We start from the raw sequence: 24,188 nt of genomic DNA on the forward strand, positions 1-24,188 counted from the left end.
TCAGCAGGGGAGATGGCTTCCCAATAATTACAGAATTCCTGCTGTGATAAGTGCTTTGGAACAGGTGCCATGGGAGGAGCCTTGCGCGGTTGGGGATGTTGGGGATGGCTTTCCGAGGAAGCAACACTTGGGCTGTTACGCATCAGCGTGGGTAAAGCCTCTCTGGGGACAATGGATATGATTTCTTGGAGAAATGGAAAGGTCACTGTTACTACACTCTGTTGAGCAGAGGGGAAGAGTGAGTCAAAGGTTAGAGAGATGGGCAGGTGTCCAGTCGTGAGGGCCTTGCGGGATTTGGATTTTAGAGTTTATCCAGAGCTGTCAGAGGGCTTTTAGCCCTGAGTGACATAATCAGGTAGACATTTTTAAATCTCACCCCAGATACTTTGTGGAGGATGGAGTGGAGATGTGGAGAGACTAGTTAGGGGCTATTGCAGTTAAGTTCAGGCTTACTAACTTCTGTGCACTTTGAGGATGGGGACTGTCACGTATCTTGGAATCTGCTGTGGTGCTTTGTATGGGGCAGATATTTCATCAAAGTTTATCAGGAGTCATTGCTGGGAGCTCTGTGGGCACTCGCAGTACCTCCCAGTTGTTCTGGCGGTGCTGGAGCTGACTTGGGGAGGACCCAAGCTGGTCATATTCAGCAGCTCTGTTCTGAGGCTTCCTGGTTGCTTTTGAAGCCCAGCCTGGCACAGTGGATGGTGAGGAAGAAGGCTGTGCCTGGAAGCCTGGTCCTGGGTGGGCTCCAGCAGTGGGCTCTCGTCACCTGGCAGGAGGGCATGTCTGCTGAGGGCCTGTGAGAAGCTGCAGCTCTTGGAGGGCCTGGCCGGGCCTGGAGGTGAACACCCAAAGGGGTTGGTGTCCTGAGGGGAATTGTTGCCACTCACCTGTGCACTTAAGCAATTGCTCCTGATGCCTTCCTTCCCCTGCGGTCCTTAGGCCCAATGTTAATAGCTACTATATACATACATTTATGTGTGTGTGTGTGTATTTTTTTAATTAAGACTTTACTTTTTTACAGCAGTTTTAGGTTCACAGGAAACTTGAGGGGAGGGTACATAGATTTGCTGTATACTCCCTGCCCTTACACATGCATAGCCTCCCCCATTGTCCATATCCCCACCAGAGTGATACATTCTGTGGTTTTAGACAAATGTGTAATGACATGTATCCATCATTGTGGTATCATACAAAGTAGTTTCACTGCCCTGAAAATCCTCTGTGCTCTGCCTATTCAACCTCCACCCTCTCAACCCGGCAACTACTGCTCTTTTTACTGTCTCCGTAGTTTTGCCTTTTCCAGAATGTCATATAGTTGGAATCATATAGCATGTAGCCTTCTCAGACTGGCTTCTTTCACTTAGTAATATGCATTTAAGGTTCCTCTATGTCTTTTCATGGCTCGATAGCTCATTTCTTTTTAGGACTAAATAATATCCCATTGTTTGGATGTACCACAGTTTATTTATCCACTCACCTACTGAAGGACATCTTGGTTGCTTCCAGGATTTGGCAATTATTTTGAATAAAGCTGCTGTAAACATCCATGTGCAGGTTTTTGTGTGGACATAAGTTTTCAAGTCCTTTGGGTAAATACCAAGGAGCGTGATTGCTGGCTTATATAGTTAAGAGTATGTTTAGTTTTGTAATAAACTGCCAAGCTGCCTTCCAAAGTGTCTGTACCATTTTGCATTCCCACCAGCAGTGAATATTGGAGTTCCTGTTGCTCCACATCCTCGCCAGGATTTGATATTCCAGATTTTGACCATTCTAATAGTGGTATCTCATTGTTGTTTTAATTTGCATTTCCCCAGTGATATATGATATGGAGCATCTTTTCATATGCTTACTTGCCATCTGTATATCTTCTTGGGTGAGGTGTCTGTTAAGGTCTTTGGCCCACTTTTAATCAAGCTGTTTGTTTTATTGTTGAATTTTGAGAGTTCTATATATATTTTGGATAACAAGCCTTTATCACATGAAACCACAGTATTTTTTTTCTTTTTTGTATTGAGATAACATTAGTTTATAACATGATATAAATTTCAAGTGTACATCAGTATATTTCGACTTCTGTATAGACTACATTTGTGTTCACCACCAAAAGTCTAGTTTCCATCTGTCACCATACAAATGTGTCTCTTTATCCCTTTCACCCTGCACCCATCCTCCTTACCCTCTGGTAACCACTAATCTCTTCTCTGCATCTATATGTTTGTTTGTTGTTGTTGTTTATTCTTTCATATATGAGTGAAATCATACAGTATTTCTCTTTCTTCATCTGACTTATTTTGCTTAGCATACTACCCTCAAGGTCCATCCATGTTGTCACAAATGGCAAGATTTCATCTATTTTTATGGCTGAGTAGTATTCCATTGTATATATATACACCACATCTTTATCCATTCATCTACTGATGGGCACTTAGGTTGTTTCCAAGTCTTGGCTATTGTGTATAATGCCGTGATGAACATACGGGTGCATATATATTTTCAAATTTCGTGTTTTCGTGTTCTTTGGATAAGTACCCAGAAGTGGAATAGCTGGATCATATGGTAGTTCTATTTTTAATTTTTTGAGGAATCTCTACCATATATGGATATCGCCTGTGTGCTTGGTCCTTTAAGCATAATATTTTTGCCAGCAGCAATCCTTCAAAACAGTTAAATTTTCTTACTTTTGAGAGATTGTGTAGAATAGTGGTTAAGATGTGAGTTTGGGAGCCAGACTGCCTGGATATCAATCCTGGCATGTCACACATTCACTGTGAGACCTAGGGCAAGTTAAGTAATTTCTCTGTGCCCTAGTTTCTTCATCAATTAAATGGGGTAATAATAGAACCTATCTCACGGGGTGGTGAAAGTTAAATGAATTAACACATGCGAGCGCTAGAACGGTGCCTGGGACATAGGAAGCACTCAGTCAAGATTAGCCACTAAACACACCCCAACACGGTTATGACTCTGACAGATGAGGAACTGAGGCCGGTAGAAGTCAGATAACGCACCCAGGGCCACAGAGGGGCTGGAGTGCAGCTCTGATTCCAAAGCCTGAGATCTCGGGCACCACTGTGGACTCTGCCCTTTGTCTGTTGTGTGGATGAGGGACAGCGGACTGAGAGCAGAGTGAGCTCACGACGCAGCACCGAAGCTGCTAGTTTGCACTGGGTCTCGGACCCTGCTGCCACGGGATCATCCTCCCCACTCCTTGCATTCCTGCACCGAGCCCTTGGGGAGGGTGAGGGTCCTTGGCTCTCTCTCTGGCATGCTGCTGGCTCTCTCTGGCAAGACTGTGACATTAAATACCCAATTCTGATGAACTTGGATGTCTCTTTTCTTTTTTGGGGTTCCTTGAGAAAAGAGCATTTGCCACTTCAGCATCTGCATCTGTCACGTGAAATCCGTGATAGTCTATTTAGAATGTCCTTGTATTTGCAAAGACATCTCGTGACCAGTTGTCTAAATAATGGTAACAGTCGTTGTAAGTTCTTTTCATTTTATTGGAGTCACTAAATCTTTGATTCAGTATTGAATTTAGATGCTCAAGTCCTTCTCCTACACAATAGGGTTTCTTTGTTGCAGGAACTACAAAAGATAGCTTTTAAAAGGCGTTTTTGAGGAAGAGATGATGCAAAAGGACTTCACAAAGTTGGATTTAGTTTCAGGCTGCGGCCCCATTAAATATAAGATCCCAGTTATCCAAGGCCTGCTTTCATCATGCGAATGTTCGAGAGTTGTAGAAGATAAGACAAACAAGTAAACCAGTAAGAACAGATGAAATTCAAATAATTGAAGGTGCTCTGAAGAAAATAATACAGGATGTGACAAAGGAACCCTGTATATCTTTGTATCTCCAGTGCTTACCATGGTGCCTGATGCAAGGAAATAAAAATAGTAGCTACCATTTATTGAGTTCTTACTGTGTGCTGGCATTGTGGCAGACGTTTCATTTAATCCTTATGGGAATTCTGTGAGAAAAATTAGGTTCAGAGAGGTTAAGTAACTTGCTACTAAGTAAAAGAGAAACCCCAGTGCTTATTGGATATAAAGGGATCTTTTTTAAAGCAATATTCAGGAATAAAGATTACAGAACCTATTTTTATAGACGATTTACCTAATTTTTCTCCTTTAGCCTAAAATCCCTTCCCCATACCTAACCGAACATCCCTATTATTTCTCACAAAGTAGGCCTCTGTGTCAGTGGAGACCAGCTAGACAGTAATTTTCTTCTAACCCTTTTTATACTTAAAATGTCCTAGTTGCCCCTTGGCCTTAAATAGTCTGTTCCTTTAATGTTTTTCTTAAGATGACGCCTCCCCTACTTTTTGGGCAACATCCATTTCTCTTGTTCATTTTGGGAAGGTGCCTAGTTCCCCCACTGCCCTCCTACAAATGCAATAACCAACACCGCATTTCCCCTAGTGGAAGTGTGACCAGTCTGGAGTTGCTGCAAGGATTTATGTCCTGGCTCACGCATGTCGTATTCCTGCTGTGATGTTTTTGATGATGTAGTTTATTTGATCTGGCCCTTCCCTTCTTTGGGGCTAGCCTCCATCCCTACTGGGTGAACTCCATGCCTACAATCACCTCTACCCTGCCAACAGTCTTTCTGACTCCACACAAAGTAGCATTAGGTCCCCTGAGGTAGGTCTTCACACACCAGCCATTGACCACGTGGGGCTGCTCTCCTTGTCTCTGTGGTTTTTGCTGATACTTTATTATGACTTTGGGCCTAGAGCTCAGGGCTCCCCAGGGCTGCTGGGAAGATTGAGGCTGGCCCTTTCCTGTTCTTCTGGTGTTCTTGGCTGGCCTTGCATTCCTCGCGCCTGTCCTCTACTCCATCCAGCCTCCATGCCCTGTCTCCACTTTCTCTTCTCCCTGGTCACTCAGTCCCAGGGTGTCATCACATTGGGGAAAGAGTAGGGCCACACACTTGGGATTGTATTGCACCTATGTCAAGTATTAGCTGTCTGACTTTGGAAGTTAACCTCTCTGAGCCTCTGTTTCTTCACCTGGCAAATGGGACTAAATGATAACTAGTCCACAGGATTTTTTATTGGATTGAATGAGAGCATCTAATTCCTACCTAATAGTATTTAGTAAATGACATCTGTTCTTCAATAGGTGATTTTGTGCTCAGAATTAGCTTATACGTGATCAGTACGTAGGGGAATAACAGTATAATATGGGAGTCACGTTGGTTCATATGCCTTTTGTCCAGCATGTGAATGATTTGTGCCACCAAGTAAGAAGATCTGGATGAAGCAAGCTGCAGAGGAGTATGGCGTGCACACGACACCCAGTCACCCCATGCCCACTCGTCCCTTGCTCATCCTCTTGGCTCCGTTTGGTCCCATGCCCTGTTTTGGAAGTGCAATCAGGCGGTGCTTTCTGGTCTTTGTGCATTCTGCTTTTGTACTTGTGTGCATGACTCAGCAGCCTTCCTGATACACCCCTTCATCATACTAGTATATTTTTGTTAGGATTGTTGCTGTTTGGTTAGTGTTCTAGGTACAAAATCTACAGAGATTTTGAGTGATCTGCCTCAATCCTTTATGCTCCATACGCTCTGTTATTTTAGTGATTTTGTAGAACACTACTTTTTTTTTTCCACATACATAAATAGTATTATAGCGGAGATGTTTGTGTTGATTCCCCTTTCTCCTTCCATCTGACCTTTTGCATTAATCTTCATTTCACCGAACCAAAGCCTTTGGCCTGGACCAGGCTGGAACCTAGAGGTGATGGAAGAGACTTCAGGCAGACATGTGCTGTGACTATTTCTTCATACTGTCTCTCACCTGAACTATTGCAATAGATTCCTGACTGGTCTCTGCTTCTATTCTTGACCCCAAATGGCCAGTGATTGACATAGCATCCAGAGTGAACCTTTTAAAATGAAATAAGATGTCTTGGCTTTAAAAATTCTGAAATTATTTTGTGTGAATTTTAGTATTGAGCAAATGAGTGCCTGTGTTGAGATTGGGGAGCTAGAGGTCTCACTGTATAAGAAAGAAGATACAAACATGGAATAGGGGAAGGCAAGGAAGAACCCAGTGGTGTTGGATTGGAATTAGAAGTCTCAGTATAAACTCTCTCTCTCTCTCTCACTCCATCTCCCTCCCTCCCTCCCCGTCTCTGTCCCCCTCCCCCCCAAATCGGTTTCCTAGCTGTGTCTGCTGAAAGGGCCTAGGAGCAATGACATCTCAGTAGCGATGAGCACATCTAGTGCCCAAATAAAATAAAGTTTTAAAACTTTATTACCCACCAAAAGGAACTGAGGGCTCCTTGGAGAAATGGCCAATTGCAGAGTTGGGGCAGGGAAAGTACAGGATAAGCCCAGAACATCCTGTGCCAAGAATTACGGAAGTGCTCAAAACCAAAACCAAGGGGAGCACGAGTCAGAAGGACACAGGAGCTAGTTTGAAACAATTTGAGCATCAAAATGATTAACAGTAACAGATTATAAAATACTGAAAAACAAAAGACTGCATGAGTCCATATTGATACTAAAAGACAAATAAATGAGGGGAAGTGGAAGTTCCTCTTTACAGTAAAATGCCAACTAATAAATGAAGAGGGAAGGATAAAGTTGGAAAATCTTCATTTTGCAACCACAATTGAAGTATTTGATTCACCATGGGATGAAAGTTTGTTGAGGAATGGAATACTTACACAGTCTCAGAGGGTCTCCCCACAGACCTCTTATTTCACAGGGGAAAGGTGCTTTTATGGCAGAGGCCTGGCAGTCAGCACCTTAACCAATGACCATCATAGTGATGTCACTTGTCATGGGGGAAACCAGTTGTCAGGTGCCTCCTGGGGTGTCCTGCGGAGGACCCACACCCTTCCATGGGATTCCTGCGAGTAACGCAGAACCTGGATGGGAGCATGGAGAAACAATCACACGAACACAAATTAAGGGGCATCACACAAAACAGAGGGCCTGTGCTCTTCACACACATTAGGGTCTCGAATGAGAGAAATGTGAAACCCTTCCAGGATAAGGTGACTAAAGAGACACGACAACTAAATGCAGCACGTGGTGCAGAATTGGATCCTGATTGGAGGAAAAAAAGTTGCTTTAAAGTATAGTTTGGGAAATCCGAATATAGCTAGCGGTATTGTATCAGTTTTTTTTTTTTTTAATTTGGTAATTGCACTGACTTATATAAGAGAATGTCTTGTTCTTAGAAGATATATACTTCTAAGAGTAAAGAGTCATGCTCTCTGTAACTTTCAAGTGGTTCAGAAAAAAATGTGTATATTATATATACATATATATAGAAAGAGGAAAATGTTTCAGAAAAAATATATATGTATAAATAAAGAGAGAGGACGTGTGGCAGAGTGTTGATAACAGTTGAATCTAAATGCCAGAGTGTATGGGATTTCACTGTAATATTCTTTTTTTTAATGGTGATACTATATTTTATGCATGTTTACAAATTTTATCTATTTTTCCTTCCAGTTTTATTGAGATATAATTGACATATAACATTGTTTAATTTATATATATATCTCAAATATATATATAGAAATGATTACCACAGTAAGTTTAGTCACATGGTTACAATTTTTTTTTTTCTTGTGACGAGAACTAAGATCTACTCTCTTAGCAGCTTTCAAATATACAGTGCAGTTTTGTTAACTATAGTGACTGTGCTGTATGCCCATTACATCCCCAGGACTTATTTATCTTATCACTGGAAGTTTGAACCTTTTGACCGCCTTAACCCATTTCCCCCACCTCTGGCAACCACTGATTTGTTCCCTGTATCCATGAGTTCAGTTTTATTACATAAAACATGTAAGTGAGATCGTACAGTATTTCTCTTTCTCTGTCTGCCTTATCTCACTTAGCATAATGCCCTCAGGATCCATCCATGTTGTCGAAATGGCAGGATGTCCTTTTTTATGCTAAAAATCATTGTAACATAAACTTTTCTGTAGCTCTGAAAAAAATTTCAAAATAAAATGTTTAATTAAAAAAAAGAGATGAGGTAAATGCAGCAAAATGTCAATATCACTTTAAGCTCCTAGGTGTCTGTTATATTATTTTCTGTATATTTGAGTTAATCTCAGATGACAAAAATTTAGAAAGTGAAATAATATTTAAATACATTGAGTACTTTTTTGCATCTTTACTAGAACATTGAGATCTTTTTATGCCTTTTTTCCCCTGGTACCCAGATCATGGAAATTTTATTCACTGGACAATTGTCAGGTTTCACATTGAATTTATACAAGTTCTTCTTTTGTGTGGTTTAGACTTTCTGGATGTGGTAAGGGACTGGACTCTCCACCACAGGAAAGAAACTGCTTACTTCTCTAGTCTGTTCTTCTGGGTATAATCTGGCTTCATGGTTCCTCGAGGCTGTGGTCTCAGTCCAGCTTCCTTTTTAATTCTGCTCTTGTAATTAGCAGGTTATATAATATGATATTTTTTATGCCATCATTCTTGATTGAATTAAAGGAGCCTTGTAGGTTCCATCTGAGGCTCACCAGCTTGGTTGTATGTTTCCTTTGGCTGTGCGGCCCTGTGAACACACATACTGGACCATGTGGTTGGTAGGTCCATTATTCCTCTCCATTAGTGAGAGCATTGTGTACCCATGAGGCCTTTGTCTAATCTGTTAGACCCAGAAAGGGAAAGCCATTAATTCTGAAATGCCAGGCAGTTGTTTATTGCTCTGTACAATAGGGAATAGGTAGTGAAGTATCTGGGGACTTATTGGAACTCTCTTAGCAGATAACATTTGATTATGCCCGTCTTAGCAAAGGAGCAGATGTTAGCCCTGGTCGGGTTCTCTTTAAAATCCAGGCTTAGCTGTGGAAAAAAGAGACATGGCGAATCAACCTGTTTTAAAGGAAAAGAAAACTATCAATTCAGCTGTTTTTTTTTTCAGTTTGGACTACAGAGAGTGCTTAAATATTTGCACTGGTTTAAAATACACGTGTGCCTTGGGGTCATTTCCTGCAAAGGAAGAGTGAAAGCAGTAATAAAGAATTTGGGACTTCCCAGAATTTATTTATTTGCTTGTATTTGAAGCTAGAGATGAGTTTGGGTTGAAGTCTGTTGGAGAGGTGGAGGGGGAGGAATTTGGCTCTTTTTTAGAAAGAGAAGTGATTCTCAGATTCTTGGAATTTGACTGTACTTGATGATGTTTGGGAGCTATGACTACAAATACAAGGAAGGATCCTTTGGGTCAGATGTCATTTGGTCACATTATGTTGGGGTCATTTAGACCTGTTTCATCCTTATGAGTGCTTGTTACTGTTCTGTTTAGTTTTCAGAACTGATGGCGTCCTATCCCTTTCTTTCTATACCACACATTCACAGATCTCGTTATGTGATGATTCTCATTGAACTTGAGAGTTTATAATAGAGTAGTTTTAAATTTTTTTGGCAACCTTAAAGTACAGCCAGCATTGTCAAGTTCAGTGCTTTATAGGTTATATTGTGATCTACCTGGATCCCCTATGTGTATACATATAGGTGTGAAATGTGTGTGCGTTTGTGTATAATTTACATTCAAGTGAATTAGAACTCATTTTTTCTTTTGCAAAATGAAAACATTTTGCAAAATTTTTAAATGCTATATAGATACTACTAATGATAATTGATATAATCATTATTATATTCTGTTTTCCCTCTGTGCCTCTCAGAAAGGCAACCCCAGGATTTACTGTTCCCCTTTAAGAAACTCTCCTGGTTCCTTCCTTCTCATTCCACCATCTCTGACCCAAATTCTGTCGATAAACTGTGCATTTTGCCTCCTCTTTCTTGTGTTTGGAAGGTAAAGATGCAGACCTGGGCAGATATCCCAGCTCTACAACCCACTAGCCACAGGATCTCAGAGCCTCACTTTCCCTGTCTCTAAAGTGGGGGTAAAAGTACACAAAAAAGGGTACTTCCCTTTGCTCACCTTCTCCTGCCCCCTCAGTTGCCTCAATGTGTCCGTTACTTCAGCTTAGAATCTCTTCAATTTGAAAGTTCCTCTCAAGTCCTCCCAGCCGGTTAACTAGATCGTTCTAGTCGTGTTTTTATTTTTGTTGAACTTGTGGTTTTGATGAGTTTCCTTAAGTCCTTAGGAGGCCTGATTTCCTTTGCCACGCCCAGTTGCATGTGGCATTTAGATGCAGAAGCAAGGTGGAAAACTTACTCCTGCACAGCACCCTCGAGGGAGGATGGAAGTGTTTGTCTGAAGGGGGCCTGAGGCTTGCTCAGAACTCACAGCCCTTCAGATGCGAGCCCTCCTAACCAGCTGGGAGTTAGTAATGCATACAAATGAAAAAAAGCTTATTAAAAGAGAAAGGGACAGTAGCAAAATAAGGCCAAAGCCTCTCTGGGTGAGGTCAGGCAAGGAAGAGAGCCGTCCACAAGCTGGGGTCGGTGCTGTTGAGAAACCACTGGGCTGGCTTGCCCTCCCTGGCCCCGGTCCTGTCTTCCCTCAGGCTGTGTTGCCCTCTGGTTCTCCACCAGCTGCTTCTACGATACAGGTGTAGGTCTAAGCTGTGCCAAGGGCCACCTGGGCTGCCACTCAAGGAGAAGGTGTGACCCACTCCCTGAGCTCCGGGTCGAGGCCAGGAGGATGGAGAAGGGGATGTCTGTGATGTGGGTTGCTTTCTCTGCAGATGTGGTGGCTACTTCCACAGGGCCCAGTGAGCACAGGTTTCCTCTTTTGTTCTTTCATTATATCTGGCCAGACACATATGTAAAGCCCACAGCTGTCTCTGCACTCTCATCCAGTCCAAAGTTGTGTTATTTGTTGTTCCTGGTGTAAACCTGAAACTCATTTCTTGCTTTCTCTATAGTTGTGAAAGGCAGTGCATATCTCACTACGGCTACTCCCTGGTGATCAGAAAGCGCTCGCTCGTACAGCCGACACACAGCAGAGCGGAGGGGGAAGAGCATGGGACTCTGGCCAGAGGATCGCTGTGGGTCAGGGGGCTCTGCTTTCTCAGCGATCAACTGGGATAGTGATATCTTACAGGGATACTTGAAGATTGAGACAGCATTTATGACAGTACTTTGAAGTGTTTAAAGCACCAGACAGGTGTTATTTATTTGATACAGGGTGCTGCGTGAAGTTGAGAGAGAGAAAAGAGTGTGAGTGTGTGTGTTTCACCCTGCCAGCCAAGAGTTGAGCTAATACTAGAGGAGATGAGACATACACGCATGTGTATACAACATGGTTGAAGGTGATTATCTGCATGTCTCTGATGGCTTTAAAGAGCAGTGGGAGCTTAGCAGGGAGGAAGCTTCCTGGAGAGGGTGACATCTGAGCTGCACTTTGAAGCCCAGGCACTTACATACTGCCTGTAAGCCAGGCTGAGCTGTCACACCTTGGGGGAAGGTGTAGGGCTGCACAGCCCAGCTCACGCTGGTCCCCCTGCACCCTCCTGCTTTGCCCCTCCCTTTACTCCTGCCCTTCACTCCCAATTTGGCTCCTGCCCTGCCTGGCTCTTGACTTCCTTTGTTTCCCATTTCTAGCCTAGGAATTCCCAATACCCGGGGCTTGATCTGTTTCTTTTCCTGGATTTGTCCTTGACCCTGCCTAGGAGACTCTGGCTGTCCTGGTCACTTGGAGGAACCACCTGCTCAAACCACCCCCACTCTGACAGAGCCCTGGCTCCTAGGACCTCCTCCAGCATGGCCTCGCTGGAGTGACTTGCCCAGAGAGTTTTAAGAGACTAAGAGTTGGATACAGATTCAAATTTTGGTGCTACCATTTACTAGCTTGGGTGAGGGATTACTGAGCTCTGTTGAGCTTCGGTTTCCTCCAGGGTAAAATGAAGATAAGAGTTCTCTCTCTCTCTTTGTGTGTGTGTGTGTGTGTGTGTCTCTCTCCCTCACAAACACACACACACACACGCATAGTTTGGTTGTGAGGTTTAAATGAGGTAATGATTTAAAGGCTGCTTGGTGTCCTGTTAACATTGGTTGTCTGCTGTCTTTTCTTCTGACCTTCCATTCCAGATGAAGAACGTTTACGTATGAGGTCAACAAGTCCTCAATCTCTGTCTCTAAACTCAGTCATGTTTCCTTTCCTCTTCTTACAAAAGCTCTTGTATGATAAGTTTAGTTATTTATGCTCCAACAGTTTCTACCACTGCTTTGGGGGAGGCCCCTGAGGTCTCAAGCAGAACTTGAAGCACCTTTTCCTACACGCATTATGTGGACTATACCTAAGGAACTTATGGGCCAGGCAGGTTTTCATGAAATCCTGACAGCATTGTCCATTTTCACGATAAAGTATTTGGACAGATGTTGCCAAGCAAGCAACTTGCCAGAAACCCTCCATTTATCACCCCGGGCCTGTCTGTCCCTCTTGTAGTATCTGTTGTTACACTCAGTAAGCCTTGGTGTGTGGGACCTCGTAGGAAGCATTTGACAAAGCATGCTCATGCCAGAGCAGTGTGAGGCTAGCCCTGTGGTCCTGTGCTGTCCTGACTACTCTATTTTTTTTAACAAAATGTAAGAACTCAAGTTGAATAGGATAAGAGAGTTGGAAGGGACCTTGAAATATCTTACTCATTCCCAACTCATATTTAAGCCTTTCCTGGTTGGCAAGAACTTACCCCATTATAGGACACTTTCTGATGGTATGTGGCTTTTCACAATGATCTCCTCCAAGAGCTCTTGCCGAGAAGTCCTTTCTTGATGTCTGTGGGCATAAAGGCACCTAATGAAGAAGAGGGGAACCCAGGGCCTTGCTCCTTGCACCCCCTCCACCACAAGAATCTACTTTCCAGACAGCATCCCCGTCACTGCCCTCTCCTGCCACAAGTAGAAAGGCCACCCATCCCCAAGGGAAGGTGACCCTTTGAGGCTTTTTATGTCCCTGGGACTAGGGAAGTCCAACTCAGTGTCTTCCTACTGTCCTGTCCTCTCTATAGGATGGGGAGGGAGAATGGTGGGCATGCCCCCAATCTTTAAAGCTATAACAGAATCTGCTAGTTACTTCATATAGAAGAATGTTAGCACTTACTGAGCAACTACTAGAAACCAGGCACTATACTAGGAATGTAGACATTACTGTCATTCCCATTTTGGAGATTCCTGGCTTTGGAAGGTTATGTGACCTGAGATCACCCAGCTATGAGTGGCAGAGTTAGGTTTAAATACAACTAACATCAGAGCCCAAGCACTTAGCACTCGCTCACGCTGCGTAGGATGTGGGAGAGTGTGCCTGCTGTGGGCGTCAGCAGCTGGTCCTTGTGCCTGTGTCTAACGCATTCTATACGTGCTTGATGGGACAGGGGAGCGGGGCTGGGCTAGAGGCCACCAGGAGAGGCTCAGCGCCAGGCCCTCTGCCGGCCGGCGAGGAGGGGGGACACGGCTTCTGCCCTGCCCCCCCAAAAGTCCTGTTGCCTGCTCTAGTAGTACACAGGCACTTGGGAGTTTGAAGAGTCTTTCAGGTAGTAAGTAACAGCAGCATTTGCAGAGTCATGTAGTCCTCAGTTTGCAGAGGAGAAAACCGAGTCCCGGAGCTCCTTCCCAGAAGAACAAGTTAACAAGTTAACGGCAGAGCCTGGTGGGCCCCAGCTCTCCCGATTCCCCATCCAGCGCCCATCTCCTTGTCTGGAGGTTTGCAGTCTCCAGCGTCTGCCTTCCAGATGTAAACTGCTTGGGCTGCAGTTTCAGCCTGTGCTTTCTTTTTTCTTAGAGGAGATGGAAAACTACTGATTTGCCTTCCAGTGATGGATTACCAAATGTGCCATCAGCCTTCTCTGCCTCAGGCTAAAAGTTCTTTGTTTTTTTCCTAAAAGGAGGCCTTTTCTAGTCCAGTTTTCTGCATTGACTCTCCTCCTCCCTACTCCCCTCCCCACCCTATAATCCCCCTCCCTTCTCTCAACTTTCACTCCAAACTAAACCAGCTCTCTGCATGTTTTCTTTGTACATTTTTGGCTCTGGTTCTTTTCTTGCTCACTTTTTCTTTTTATGGTGGTTTCACTTCTTTCAAGAGTTTTTCCCCAACTCAGCCCAAGCTGCTGTCATGATGAGTGTTGGCTAAAAAGCTCTCAGATACTCAGCTTTAGTACACACTTGGGTGTTTGGTTTCGGTTCTGTCCTTACTCTGTCGTGGTGCCCCGGGACTTAGCTGACACTCGAAAACCTGAGGCAGGGAGGGGGAGATGGTGGGAGGGGTGGGAAGGGTCCAGACACCTGCACTTTCATTTATCTGGGACAATCTCTTTTTGCTTCTCAGGTACACAAATAAGCTGTTTCTCCCCAAGTTCTTTCTCCTGGCGTCAGGCTGCCTTCGTGGATTCTTACTGTTGGGCTGCTGTTCAGCAGAAGGACTCCTTACAGGGCGATTCTGGAAACCTTCCATTGTGGCTGCATAAGGTAACCGGGGACATTTTAAAATCTCACCTGTTTGCTTTATAGATGTGGGAACTGAGGCCCAGAGAGGCTGTGCCAGTTGGCCCAGCCCAGAGAGGTTGTGGCACAGCCATGGCCACACAGATACGTATGGCCACTCAGATCGTACAACCATAGCACCTTAAAGTCAAAAGGAGCCTCAGAGATTACTTGGTCCAGCACCTTCATTTAGCAGATGGGGAAACTGAGGTGCTCGTTGGATTTTAGCTCCTTAACAGCAGGTACCTCCCGTGTCCTAGTCACCTTTCTATCCTTCATGCCCAACAGTGTCTGGCCCATAGCAGGTTCTCTGGACATTTCCAATGCCTCAGTGAACACTGTTTGATAGTGGCAGAGCTAGGACTCAAACATAGCTTTGGCCAGAGCCTTTTCCACCACACACAGGGTCTCTTGGAAAAAGTAAGGACCAACATAGAGTTCAGGTGCTTCTAGCCAGTGTATTACTGGAGCATCAAGAATCCCAGTGATGATTCCTTTTGGGGTGTTGGCTGCAGCACAGCTTTTGGAATAGATTCTTTTGCTTTCTGATGGGTCCAGATACTACAAGGAAGGGGAAACACTACAGAGGAGACACCAGTGTCCTACACAGAGGAGGTTCAGGTCAGGAGCCCCATGATCAGGGGAGTGGTGGAGGTGAGAGGCGCACAGAGGCTGGGCAGTGAGGAACTTGGGCCGGAGTTGGCAAGTTTGTGCAGGAGAATGTTCTCTGCGTAGCGAAGTGGCTCCGTTAGCTCTTCTCTGTGCTTATGAAAGTAGGACTTTTTTTCAGCCTGTCATTATTTTCAACCACTGGGTCTTTTGTCCATCATAAAAACAAATAGAACATGTGTGTATCTTCTGGTATTCTCATCTACTGAGGAAAACATGGTATTTTAGCTTCTGGAATGCCAAAGGCTGAAGTTTGTGTAACTCTCTCCTGCTTTGACCTGTTGCCGAAAACAGTCAGCATCTTTCTTTTTAAAAAGAACAGTTTAAGTCCTTTGCTGTGACCCAGGCCTGTTCCCTTCTTGTTTATTTATTGCATGCCACTCGGCACAGTGATGCCCTACGGTGGCTCCTTTCTTCTTTGGGGTTGGGCTTTTGTCTTTGACTTTCAGCCTTAGCGTTAGTTGGGTCCTCAGCAACTTTGCATGGCTTAGTAGCCAGAACAACAAATGACAAGGATATTTGGTATGAATGGGCACAGTTCCAGAAGTTGAACAGCTTTGTTTGCAAATCTGAATCCATGCTGTTAGAGTTTAAGTCCATTTGTTATAATGCTCTTATGAGAATGGAAGGTTATAATCAGTTACTGGGCTGGGCATTGATGGATTCACAGAAGAACAATGTATAATCCGGGATTGTCTGATGTAAGAGTTGGCTGGGATGTCAGAGATTGCAAACTTGTAGAGCAGGAAGAAACTCAAAGATTCTGATCCAGAGGCATTTTACATGTAGGGATAAGGGCACCTTGAGAGGTCAAGCCCAGGAGTCACAGGACTAGTTGCTGGCTGTAAGACTAGAATCAGGTCTCTGGGCTCCTAGCCCATGGCCCCTACAGGGTAGGAGAAGAAATCTTGTAGAGCAGCATGGGTAGCCAAGCCTTAGGTTTCTAGTATTACTGAGAGATTAAGACACTCTCTCTCTGGTGGTGGTACTCTAGCTTGTTTGGATGGAAGTATGTCTGAGGGTCTGAGCAGGGCTTGCCAGATTCACAGGGCTGGAGACAAAAATTGAAGTTGGGACTTGCCAAATTGGAAGGACCTGGTCAACACCCAGGCTTGAAAGGCCATTGCTGAGGAGTAAGGGGTGATCCAGAATTAAACCAGCCCTTATGGGGACTAGAGTTCTGGTTTGAATCATTTCAGTACCAATTGAGTGAAGGAGATGTGGAGTTATCAGCACCTCTAGCCTACCTGCCAGCCAGAAGCAAAAATAAATCCTCTGGAGGAAGGTAACTTCATCCAGAGCTTCAGGTTCTTGCTTCAGTTTTTCACATGTAATGTTCAGTACTCAATCAAAAATAACAGGCGCACAAGAAAACCAAGAGAAAAATCAGAACTAGAAACAGACCCATAGGAGATCCAGATAATAGATTGATCAGGCACACATTTAAATAACCATTAATAAAATGTTCAAAGAATTAAGGTAAAATGGAGAATTTCACAGAGAAATGGAAATTCTTGAACTGAAAACAGTAAGTGACAGAGAGTTGATTTTTGCTAATGTTGGGGGGGTCTACCATGCACATTCTAGTATGCTTGGTGTCAGAGGGCCTCACATGATGTGGCCCCTTCCTCAAAGAGGACCCCTTCTCCTGACCGAAGGCTGGGACCCCTTTGTGTCCCACCTGTGTTCTGGTCTCCCTCCAGCCCTGTTTGCAGGAACACCCCATCCCCCGTCTTTCTCCTCTGCGTCCTCAACCCTTCCCTTTCTGTGGGCTCTCTTCCCATTAACATTTGAGCACATTTGTCTCCACCAAAATGCTCTTGCCACATTACCAGCAAACCCTTTGTTGCTAAGTAAATTCTCACTCGCCAGGGCTTATCCCACTTGGCTTCTCTCTGATATCCAATCCTGTGGACCATGCCCTCCTTCTGCAGATGCTCTCTTGACCCTTGGGGCAGAGTCTCCCTGGCAGACTCTTTCTCTTTTGTCCATCCCTGAGAAGTTGGGGCTCCTCAGGGGCTGTGTCCTAGGGCTCCTCCTTTTCTCACACTGCCCCTCTCCCTGGATCATCTCATCTACTCCCTTGTTTCAGCTTCCTCCAGATGCCATTAACACCCAGGTCTCTATCTCCAACCCAGCCTCTTTCTTGAGCTCCAGAACCATACAGCCAGGTGTACCCTGGACTTGAACACTTGAAGGTCTAGCACGTGCCACCAGCACAACGTGTTCAAAGCTGAACTCTCTTTCCCTGCCTGTCCCTGCTGTGACCTCTAGCTCAGTAGATGACACCACCATCTACCCCAGTACAGTGGCCAGAAATCTGAGAGCTATTTTGACTTTTTCTGCTTCACTCCCGCATGTTGTCAGTCACTGAGTCCCATCAGTTCTGCTTTCTTAAATAGCTCTTAAATCTTTCATCCCTCCGTCTACCCCTCTAGGGCAGCTGGCCGTCTTCTCTCTCACCTGGATTCCTGCAGCGTTCTCTCTTGCTGCCTTCGTTCATACTCTCATTTTACCCATTTCTGTATAATCATTGGTGGTCTTTTTTGCCTGACTGTCATTTCCCTAAACAACACCCTCCAGTGTCCCTACGAAATGTCTATATCTCTTTTAAAAAACAAACGATTTTGGCTAACAAGGTTCACCTTCCCTCTGGCCCCTGTGAACTACCTCCGCCTCACTTCTGGACCCATCTCCACCACCCTTGTGCCCCGGGAACCCTAACTTCCTGCAGGTTTCATGTTTCCTGGCTGTTTCACATGCACCCTGCTTTGAAGAGCCTTCCCCTGACAACTCCCCCCCCCCTCCCCACCCACACCCCTTGGCTAACTCCTAAGGTATTATTCTGGTCTCACCTTAAATGTCATCCACCTAGAAGCTTCCCCTGAGCCTCTAGACTGATGGTTGTTGCCAAGTCAGATAGCTTCAAGGGCCAGGTGGGTCAGCATGAAGCCTCCAGGAATAAGCCCATAGGGTTACTGTGTGGACAGTAGACCGCAGGCCCTGCCTAAAGACAGTCAGATCCTAGAAATGGGATGCTAGCCAAGCAGAACATCAACTATGTTGCTTGGTTTTGCATTCCCACAGCAGCTTGTGCTTTTCCTGGAATCACCCTGGGATATGGTAATTGCTTGCTTTAATTCTACTTAATTGATTCTTTATTTCTAAGACTGTAAGTAAGTTCCATGCAGGCAGAGACCGTGCCCATGTCTCATTCATCAATGTACCCCTGGGACAACGCATAGCCCGTAGTGGGTGCTCATATGTGGAAGGGAGGAGAGGAATGCAGTGGCTGGTACGTCGTGTTCAGAACCAGACTTAGCTCTCTTGGAGCGCTCTGAGTAGTGCTCAAGATGAGGGGATTAGAGGCACAGGGTTTATGTGAACATTCTTTCTCAAGTCAGTTCTGATGCCGGACTTAAATCCAGGAGACCCAGACTCCCCGCAAAGGCATTACTCAGTGTCATGTTTAAGTGTGCATCAGTGTAGAGTTGATGGCACTGATATGATTAATGCTGTAATTTCTCCCCACCTACTTCTTTCGTTTCTCCTTTCCTCTTCCTCCTCCCTTTCTCTCCCACTCCATTTATTTCTGGTGGCCTCTAGTGCGTCCAAGGAGGAGTCTTTGGTGGAAATGTGTGGGCATTCAAGGGGACCAGCAGGTGGTGCTCTTGGACTGTTTGATAACTGGCCTTTTTTTGAGTGTTCCATTCTCTTTGTTCAAGTTCATAATGTAGGCAACTGTTTGGCAAGATTTCTTTCTGAAACAGAAAAGCAGGTTGATTGAAAAACAAGAACAAGAAAATAAAATTAGCAGAGTAGACATTTCTTTAATTCTCCTAAGTGGATTACAGAAACTTAGTTGGAGGGGTCCTCTGAGGCTCCCAGATCAGAGGTTTCCAAACCTTAGCATTACCTAGAGGGGCTTTTGAAAATACAGGATCCTGAGTTCCATCCAGACCACTACGTTGGAACCTGTGGAGTTAAGGCCAGGAATATGGTTTTTATCAGCTTCCCAGAAGATTCTCATCCTGTTGGCCCAACTTGGGTTCCAGTGTGGGAACCCCTCCTCTGAACCAGTGTTTCCCAAATTCTATGTGCATGCAATTCACCTGGGGGTCTTGTTGAAATGTAGACTCAGATTCAGTAGGTCTGATGGGGGTCTGAATTCTGCATTTTTTTACAAGCTGCTGGGTGATACTGAAGTTGCTGGTCTGTGGATCACTCTTTGAGAAGCAAGATCCAGAGCAGGGGTTGACAAACTATGACATACATACTCCAGCCAAATCCAGCCCATCACCTGTTTCTGCAAATAGTTTTATCGGAACACAACCTTGCCCATTCATTTACACATTACCTGTGTCTGCTTTCACACTGTGACAGGGTTGACTAGTTGCAACAGAGGCCATGTGGCTCACAAATTCACTGTCTGGCCCTTTGCAGGAAAATGTTCACTCACCCCTGATCTGAGTTCTAAAGCCCTTCCAGAGGATCCATTGAAATGGAACTCCCTGCCTCATGTGACAGTTCATTCCATTTTCATACAGATCTTTGGAAAAGTTTTTCCTTGCTTCCTTGTAACGTAGTTCTAATCTATTAACAGGAGTCTTTTTCTTCTTCCACACACAAATGCTGTGCTTACCATCTTCTATTCTCCAGGTCTCTCCTCATGTTAGCTCCCTCCCAGAATGTCATGAATCATGAAGCCTGCTACCTCAGGTGTCTTCCCTTGAGTGTAGGATAGAATGGCGTACCATCTTTCTTCTCTGTCCTCTAGAAGCTGTTCATGGAGTGCATTAACCTTTCTGGGTAGCCTTTCACTCTTTGGACTTCCCGTATTTGGGATTATCTTTAAGTGGGTTACTGTCCGAACAACATGCAGCCAAGAACAAATATCTTTCATGCATCTTTATATATGGCTTCCCCAGTGGAATTTGTTCTTGGCTTACGTGCTTCCCGCTTTCCAACCATTCCTTCCCATCTCTTCCAAAATTCTCTTTCTGCCCGACTGTTAAGTGGTAGAGTCTTGTCTCCCTCCCTGGTCCCTTGTCTTCTTCTATACATTCTCCTTGGATGATCTCAGCCATACGCTTGGCTTCAACCATCTGTGTGCTACGTTATCCTGAATTGGAAGGCTGGCTAGATTTTCTTCCTTTATTTTCAGTTATCTACTACGTGTCTCCACCAGGATGTTCTTGACTACAGGTATTTCATGTTCAAGATTTCTTGTCTTCTTAGGTCTGCCTCCTACCTCACTCCCCTCTGCTCTGAATCTGTTCCTCCTTGTTTCTTTATTTCAAGTAATGGTACCACCATCCACACCTTTGCATAAATTAGAACCCAGAATTAGCCTCAGATCTTCCCCTTTTCCTTCCCTCACTTCCAAGTGGGCACTAATGTATGTTTCCCTCTCTACGTAGCTCTCAAATCTGTCTTCCTTCTCCCCATTGCTGCTGCCTTAGTTCAGTGCTCATCATTTCCCACCTCTTTGCTGCAGTAACCACCTGTGTTGTTTTTGTCTCTCTCCTCTCCAGTGTGTTCCCTTCTGCACTGCTGCAGTAATCTTCCTAAGATAAATTTTGATCATGTCCTCTACCGGTGTCTTCCCATTGTGTATAATGTGAAGAGCCGAGGGCTTCATACTTTGTATGAGTTTCCTAGGACTGCTGTAACAAATTACCACAAACTCAGTAGCTTGAAACAACAGAAATTTATTCTCTCATAGTTGTGGAGGCCATAAGTTAGAAATCAAGGTGTCATCAGGGTTGGCTCCTTCTTGAGGGCTCAGAGGGAAAATCCGTTCATGCCTCTCTTGTAGTTTCTGGTGGTTGCTGGCAGTCCTTGGCGTTCCTTGAGCTCGCAGATGCATCACTTCAGTTTCTGCCTCCATCTTCACACGGCTTCTCCTTTGTGTATCTCTGTGTCTTCATATGGCCTTTTTAGAGGGACACCAGTCATTGGATTAGGGCCCACCGTAAGTTAGTATGACCTCATCTTAACTAGTTACATCTGCAAAAACTCTATTTCCAAACAGTGTCACATTCTGAGGTTCCAGGGGGACTTGAATTTTGGGAGGACACCATTCAGCCTTTCAGCCTCAGCTCCTACTACTTCCTCACCCTGGGCTTGCTCGTTTACTTTGGTGCCCTGGTTGGGTGAGCATTCACCAGGCAGACAAGGAGAAGGGATTCCAGCAGAGGAAGAGGATGTCTGAAGAGCCACAGAGAAGGTGAAATTTGAGCTGAGCCTTAACATAATAATGCTTTATTTTATGTTATCTTTTTGCCTCCCTGTATTTTAAGACATAGCTGTGATGTTACCTCTTTTACAAAGCCTTCCCTGACCTCTCCTAGGACATTTTTATTCCCTTGGTACTTAGCACCTACATATTTTGTGGCCATCACTTTTATGTTTTGATCGTTTAATTATTAGCTTGTGTTCCCACCTGGCTAATGTGGTCCTGGGGCAGCCTCTGTACACTTCGTCTCTGGGGGCCATGCTCCCAGCCCACTGCCTGGCACCTGGCAGGTGCCCAGGAGATGTTTTGGAATGAACTTACCTATCTACATTTAATCCCATAAGACATGATCACATACATTCTGAGGGAGGAGTTGGTCAGCCCTCATTGGACGCTTCTTTGCCTTAGATGAGGTAGAGGGGATTTGACCGTGGAAGGAGGTTGTATGGATCCCCTCCAAGGTTCCTTCCATCTCAAGGTTCTCTTGTTTTAACTACAATCCTTTCCAGAAACAACACAAATTTTTAAAGCAAATAGACTGACAATGGTGCCAACAGCTTGGTTCCACGTTGCTTTGAGAAGCTTCCCTCTCGTTGGAAGAGCTCAGTGCTGACATGCTGACATAGAGAACAGTGCAGTCACGGCTTTGATCTCAGACAGTTTGGCGGAGAAAGGGCTTACGAACAGAGACGTTCCTGTCCAGCAGATGCCCTCACGAGGCACTGCAGTTTTCCCATGTTCCTTCTTTGAACAAAAGGATTTTAAAGACTATAATGCTCTTTTGGATTCCTATTTTGGTTGAATTGATTTTAATACCACCTTGTTACAGATTCACCGAAAGTCACCTTTTTATTTTTGATGGAAAAGAAAAAAGAGGTTTAATTGTGGAGAAAACCAAGAAATAGGGCATTGAACTACATTGCTACAGAGGTGATCAAGGTACAAAGTATTTTAGGGGAAAGCAAACACCCAATGTGTAATACCTTCAAACATTCGTTTTTCTAATTACAATGAGCTCTGCTGAACTATTCATCAGTACTAATTAACTCACCACGTGGGCATGTTAGAAAACTTGCCACAGACTGTAAACAGTCACTTTTTCGTTAAGAACAGTTTGAAGTAAAATACTATTATTCAAATAGCTTTGAAACAAAAGTGACTTATAAAAATATTTCACAACCCCAAGTTAGAAATAGTGTTCTCTCTGTGGTCCCCAAAGAAAATGCCTGGCTCTCTTGGCTATAGAAGCAGCACAAACTCTATATTATGCAGTGACATTTTTATAGTAATGGGCACCCTCCAGAGTGCACAAGGATCGAAGGAACAGTGTTTCTCACTGCAGCCAGCTATGAATTAGGCAGCCAAAATTCAGCTGATCACAGCCTGTTGTGTGTGTCATTGTGTAGCAGCCCTTCACAAATTGGGTTGATAATTTTGAGACACCCCAGCCCATGCCAGAATCCCACAGTGAAGCAGCCGTACAGGTCAGAGGGCTTTGCAAAGTTTCAGAGCCATTAGTCTCTTTGTTCTGGAGCAGGGATTTCTAACGTGGGGTCCATGATAGTGTCAGGGAGTCCGTGAACTGAGATGGGAAAACATAGCTTTATTTTTCATGCACTTCTAATTAAAATTTAACATAAAAATATATATATAGTGACTTTGTCAGCCACAGAAATCACAGATGACTTAGAATACTGTTTACTCTTCACTCCTTCAAAGTTACTGTAGGTATTAGACCATCTGTTAGATCTCTTTAAATGTGTTAATAACGATTCTCATGGGCCAGCCCCAGTGGCCTAGTGGTTAAGTTGAGTGTGCTCCGCTTTGGCTGCCTGGGTTTGGTTCCCGGGTGCGGACCTACACTGCTGGTCGGTGGCCATGCTGTAGTGGCAGCTCACGTACAAAATAGAGGAAGATTTGCAACAGATGTTAGCTCGGGGAGAATCTTCCTCAAGCAAAAAAAAAAAAAAAAAAGAATCACATGCAAATTTGTTTTTTAATACTTTGATAACTGTATATCAATATAATTTCCTATGTGAACCTGTATGTATTATATGCATTTAAAAATATTATTCTTCATGAAAAACAAGGAAAGACTGAGGAACTGTCACAGAACCAGGGAGACTAGGGAGACATGACAACTGTATGCAGTGGATTGGATCTTCGAACAGAAAGAAGACAATGATGGAGAAACTGGAGAAATCCAAATAGTCTGGAATTGAGTTACTAGTAATGTGCCAGTGATGTACCGTGGAAATGTAAGGTGTTAACAGCAGGGAAAACTGGATGAGAGTTATTCGAGAACACCCTGTACTCTCTTTGCAACTTTCTGTACATCTAAATTTATAGTGAAGTCGTGGTGTTGGGTCTACTGCCCACTCCCAGAGATGTTTGGAGTGGGGGTTTTGTGTCAACCCAGGGCCATTGAGACCTTTTCCTGTTACAACTGTGAGGAGCTATGGAGAGAGAGCAATCCAAAGGTAGGGAGAAGTTTTCCAGAGAAGTAAAATAATTTTACAGTGTATTATGGTGGAAAAGGCATGGCTCTGGGGTCAGAGAGGTTAGACTTCACTTTCTGTCTCCATCACTTACCAGCTTTATGCTCTGTGGCCAGAAGCTGCTCTGGGCTTCCTCTTCCCCTTTGCAAAATGGAGCCATCAATAAAGGCTTTGCAGAGTCATTGTGAGGACTAAAGGTAACGTGCTCACTAGGTAGCCCTTTCATTGGTTTTAACTGGTGTGTTTTAGTGCCTGTTATATGTCAGGTACCCCACTAAGCATTTTTCATAAATTATCTAATCTTTGTAACACCTGTATGATATGACCATTTCCTAGATAAGGAAACTGAGGGTCAGAGGCTCAGTGACCTCACTCCCAAGGCCACTAAGTGGAGCTTAAATTCAGGTCT

The 24,188-nt window shown here is 44.3% G+C and overlaps 1 protein-coding gene across 1 annotated transcript in view; it reads left to right on the forward strand.

Annotated features, from left to right (window-relative positions):
• The window catches only part of PANX1 (pannexin 1), a 49,555-nt gene that overhangs the window by 10,002 nt on the left and 15,365 nt on the right, over positions 1–24,188 (forward strand). Inside the window, exon 2 of the mRNA XM_004427439.3 lies at positions 14,220–14,359. Coding sequence (XP_004427496.1) covers positions 14,220–14,359 — 140 coding nt within the window. The remainder of the gene's footprint in view (positions 1–14,219; positions 14,360–24,188) is intronic.

The sequence above is a fragment of the Ceratotherium simum genome, chromosome 7 (genome assembly GCF_057802395.1).
Source record: "Ceratotherium simum simum isolate JZ-2026a chromosome 7, ASM5780239v1, whole genome shotgun sequence".
Lineage (NCBI taxonomy): Eukaryota > Metazoa > Chordata > Mammalia > Perissodactyla > Rhinocerotidae > Ceratotherium > Ceratotherium simum.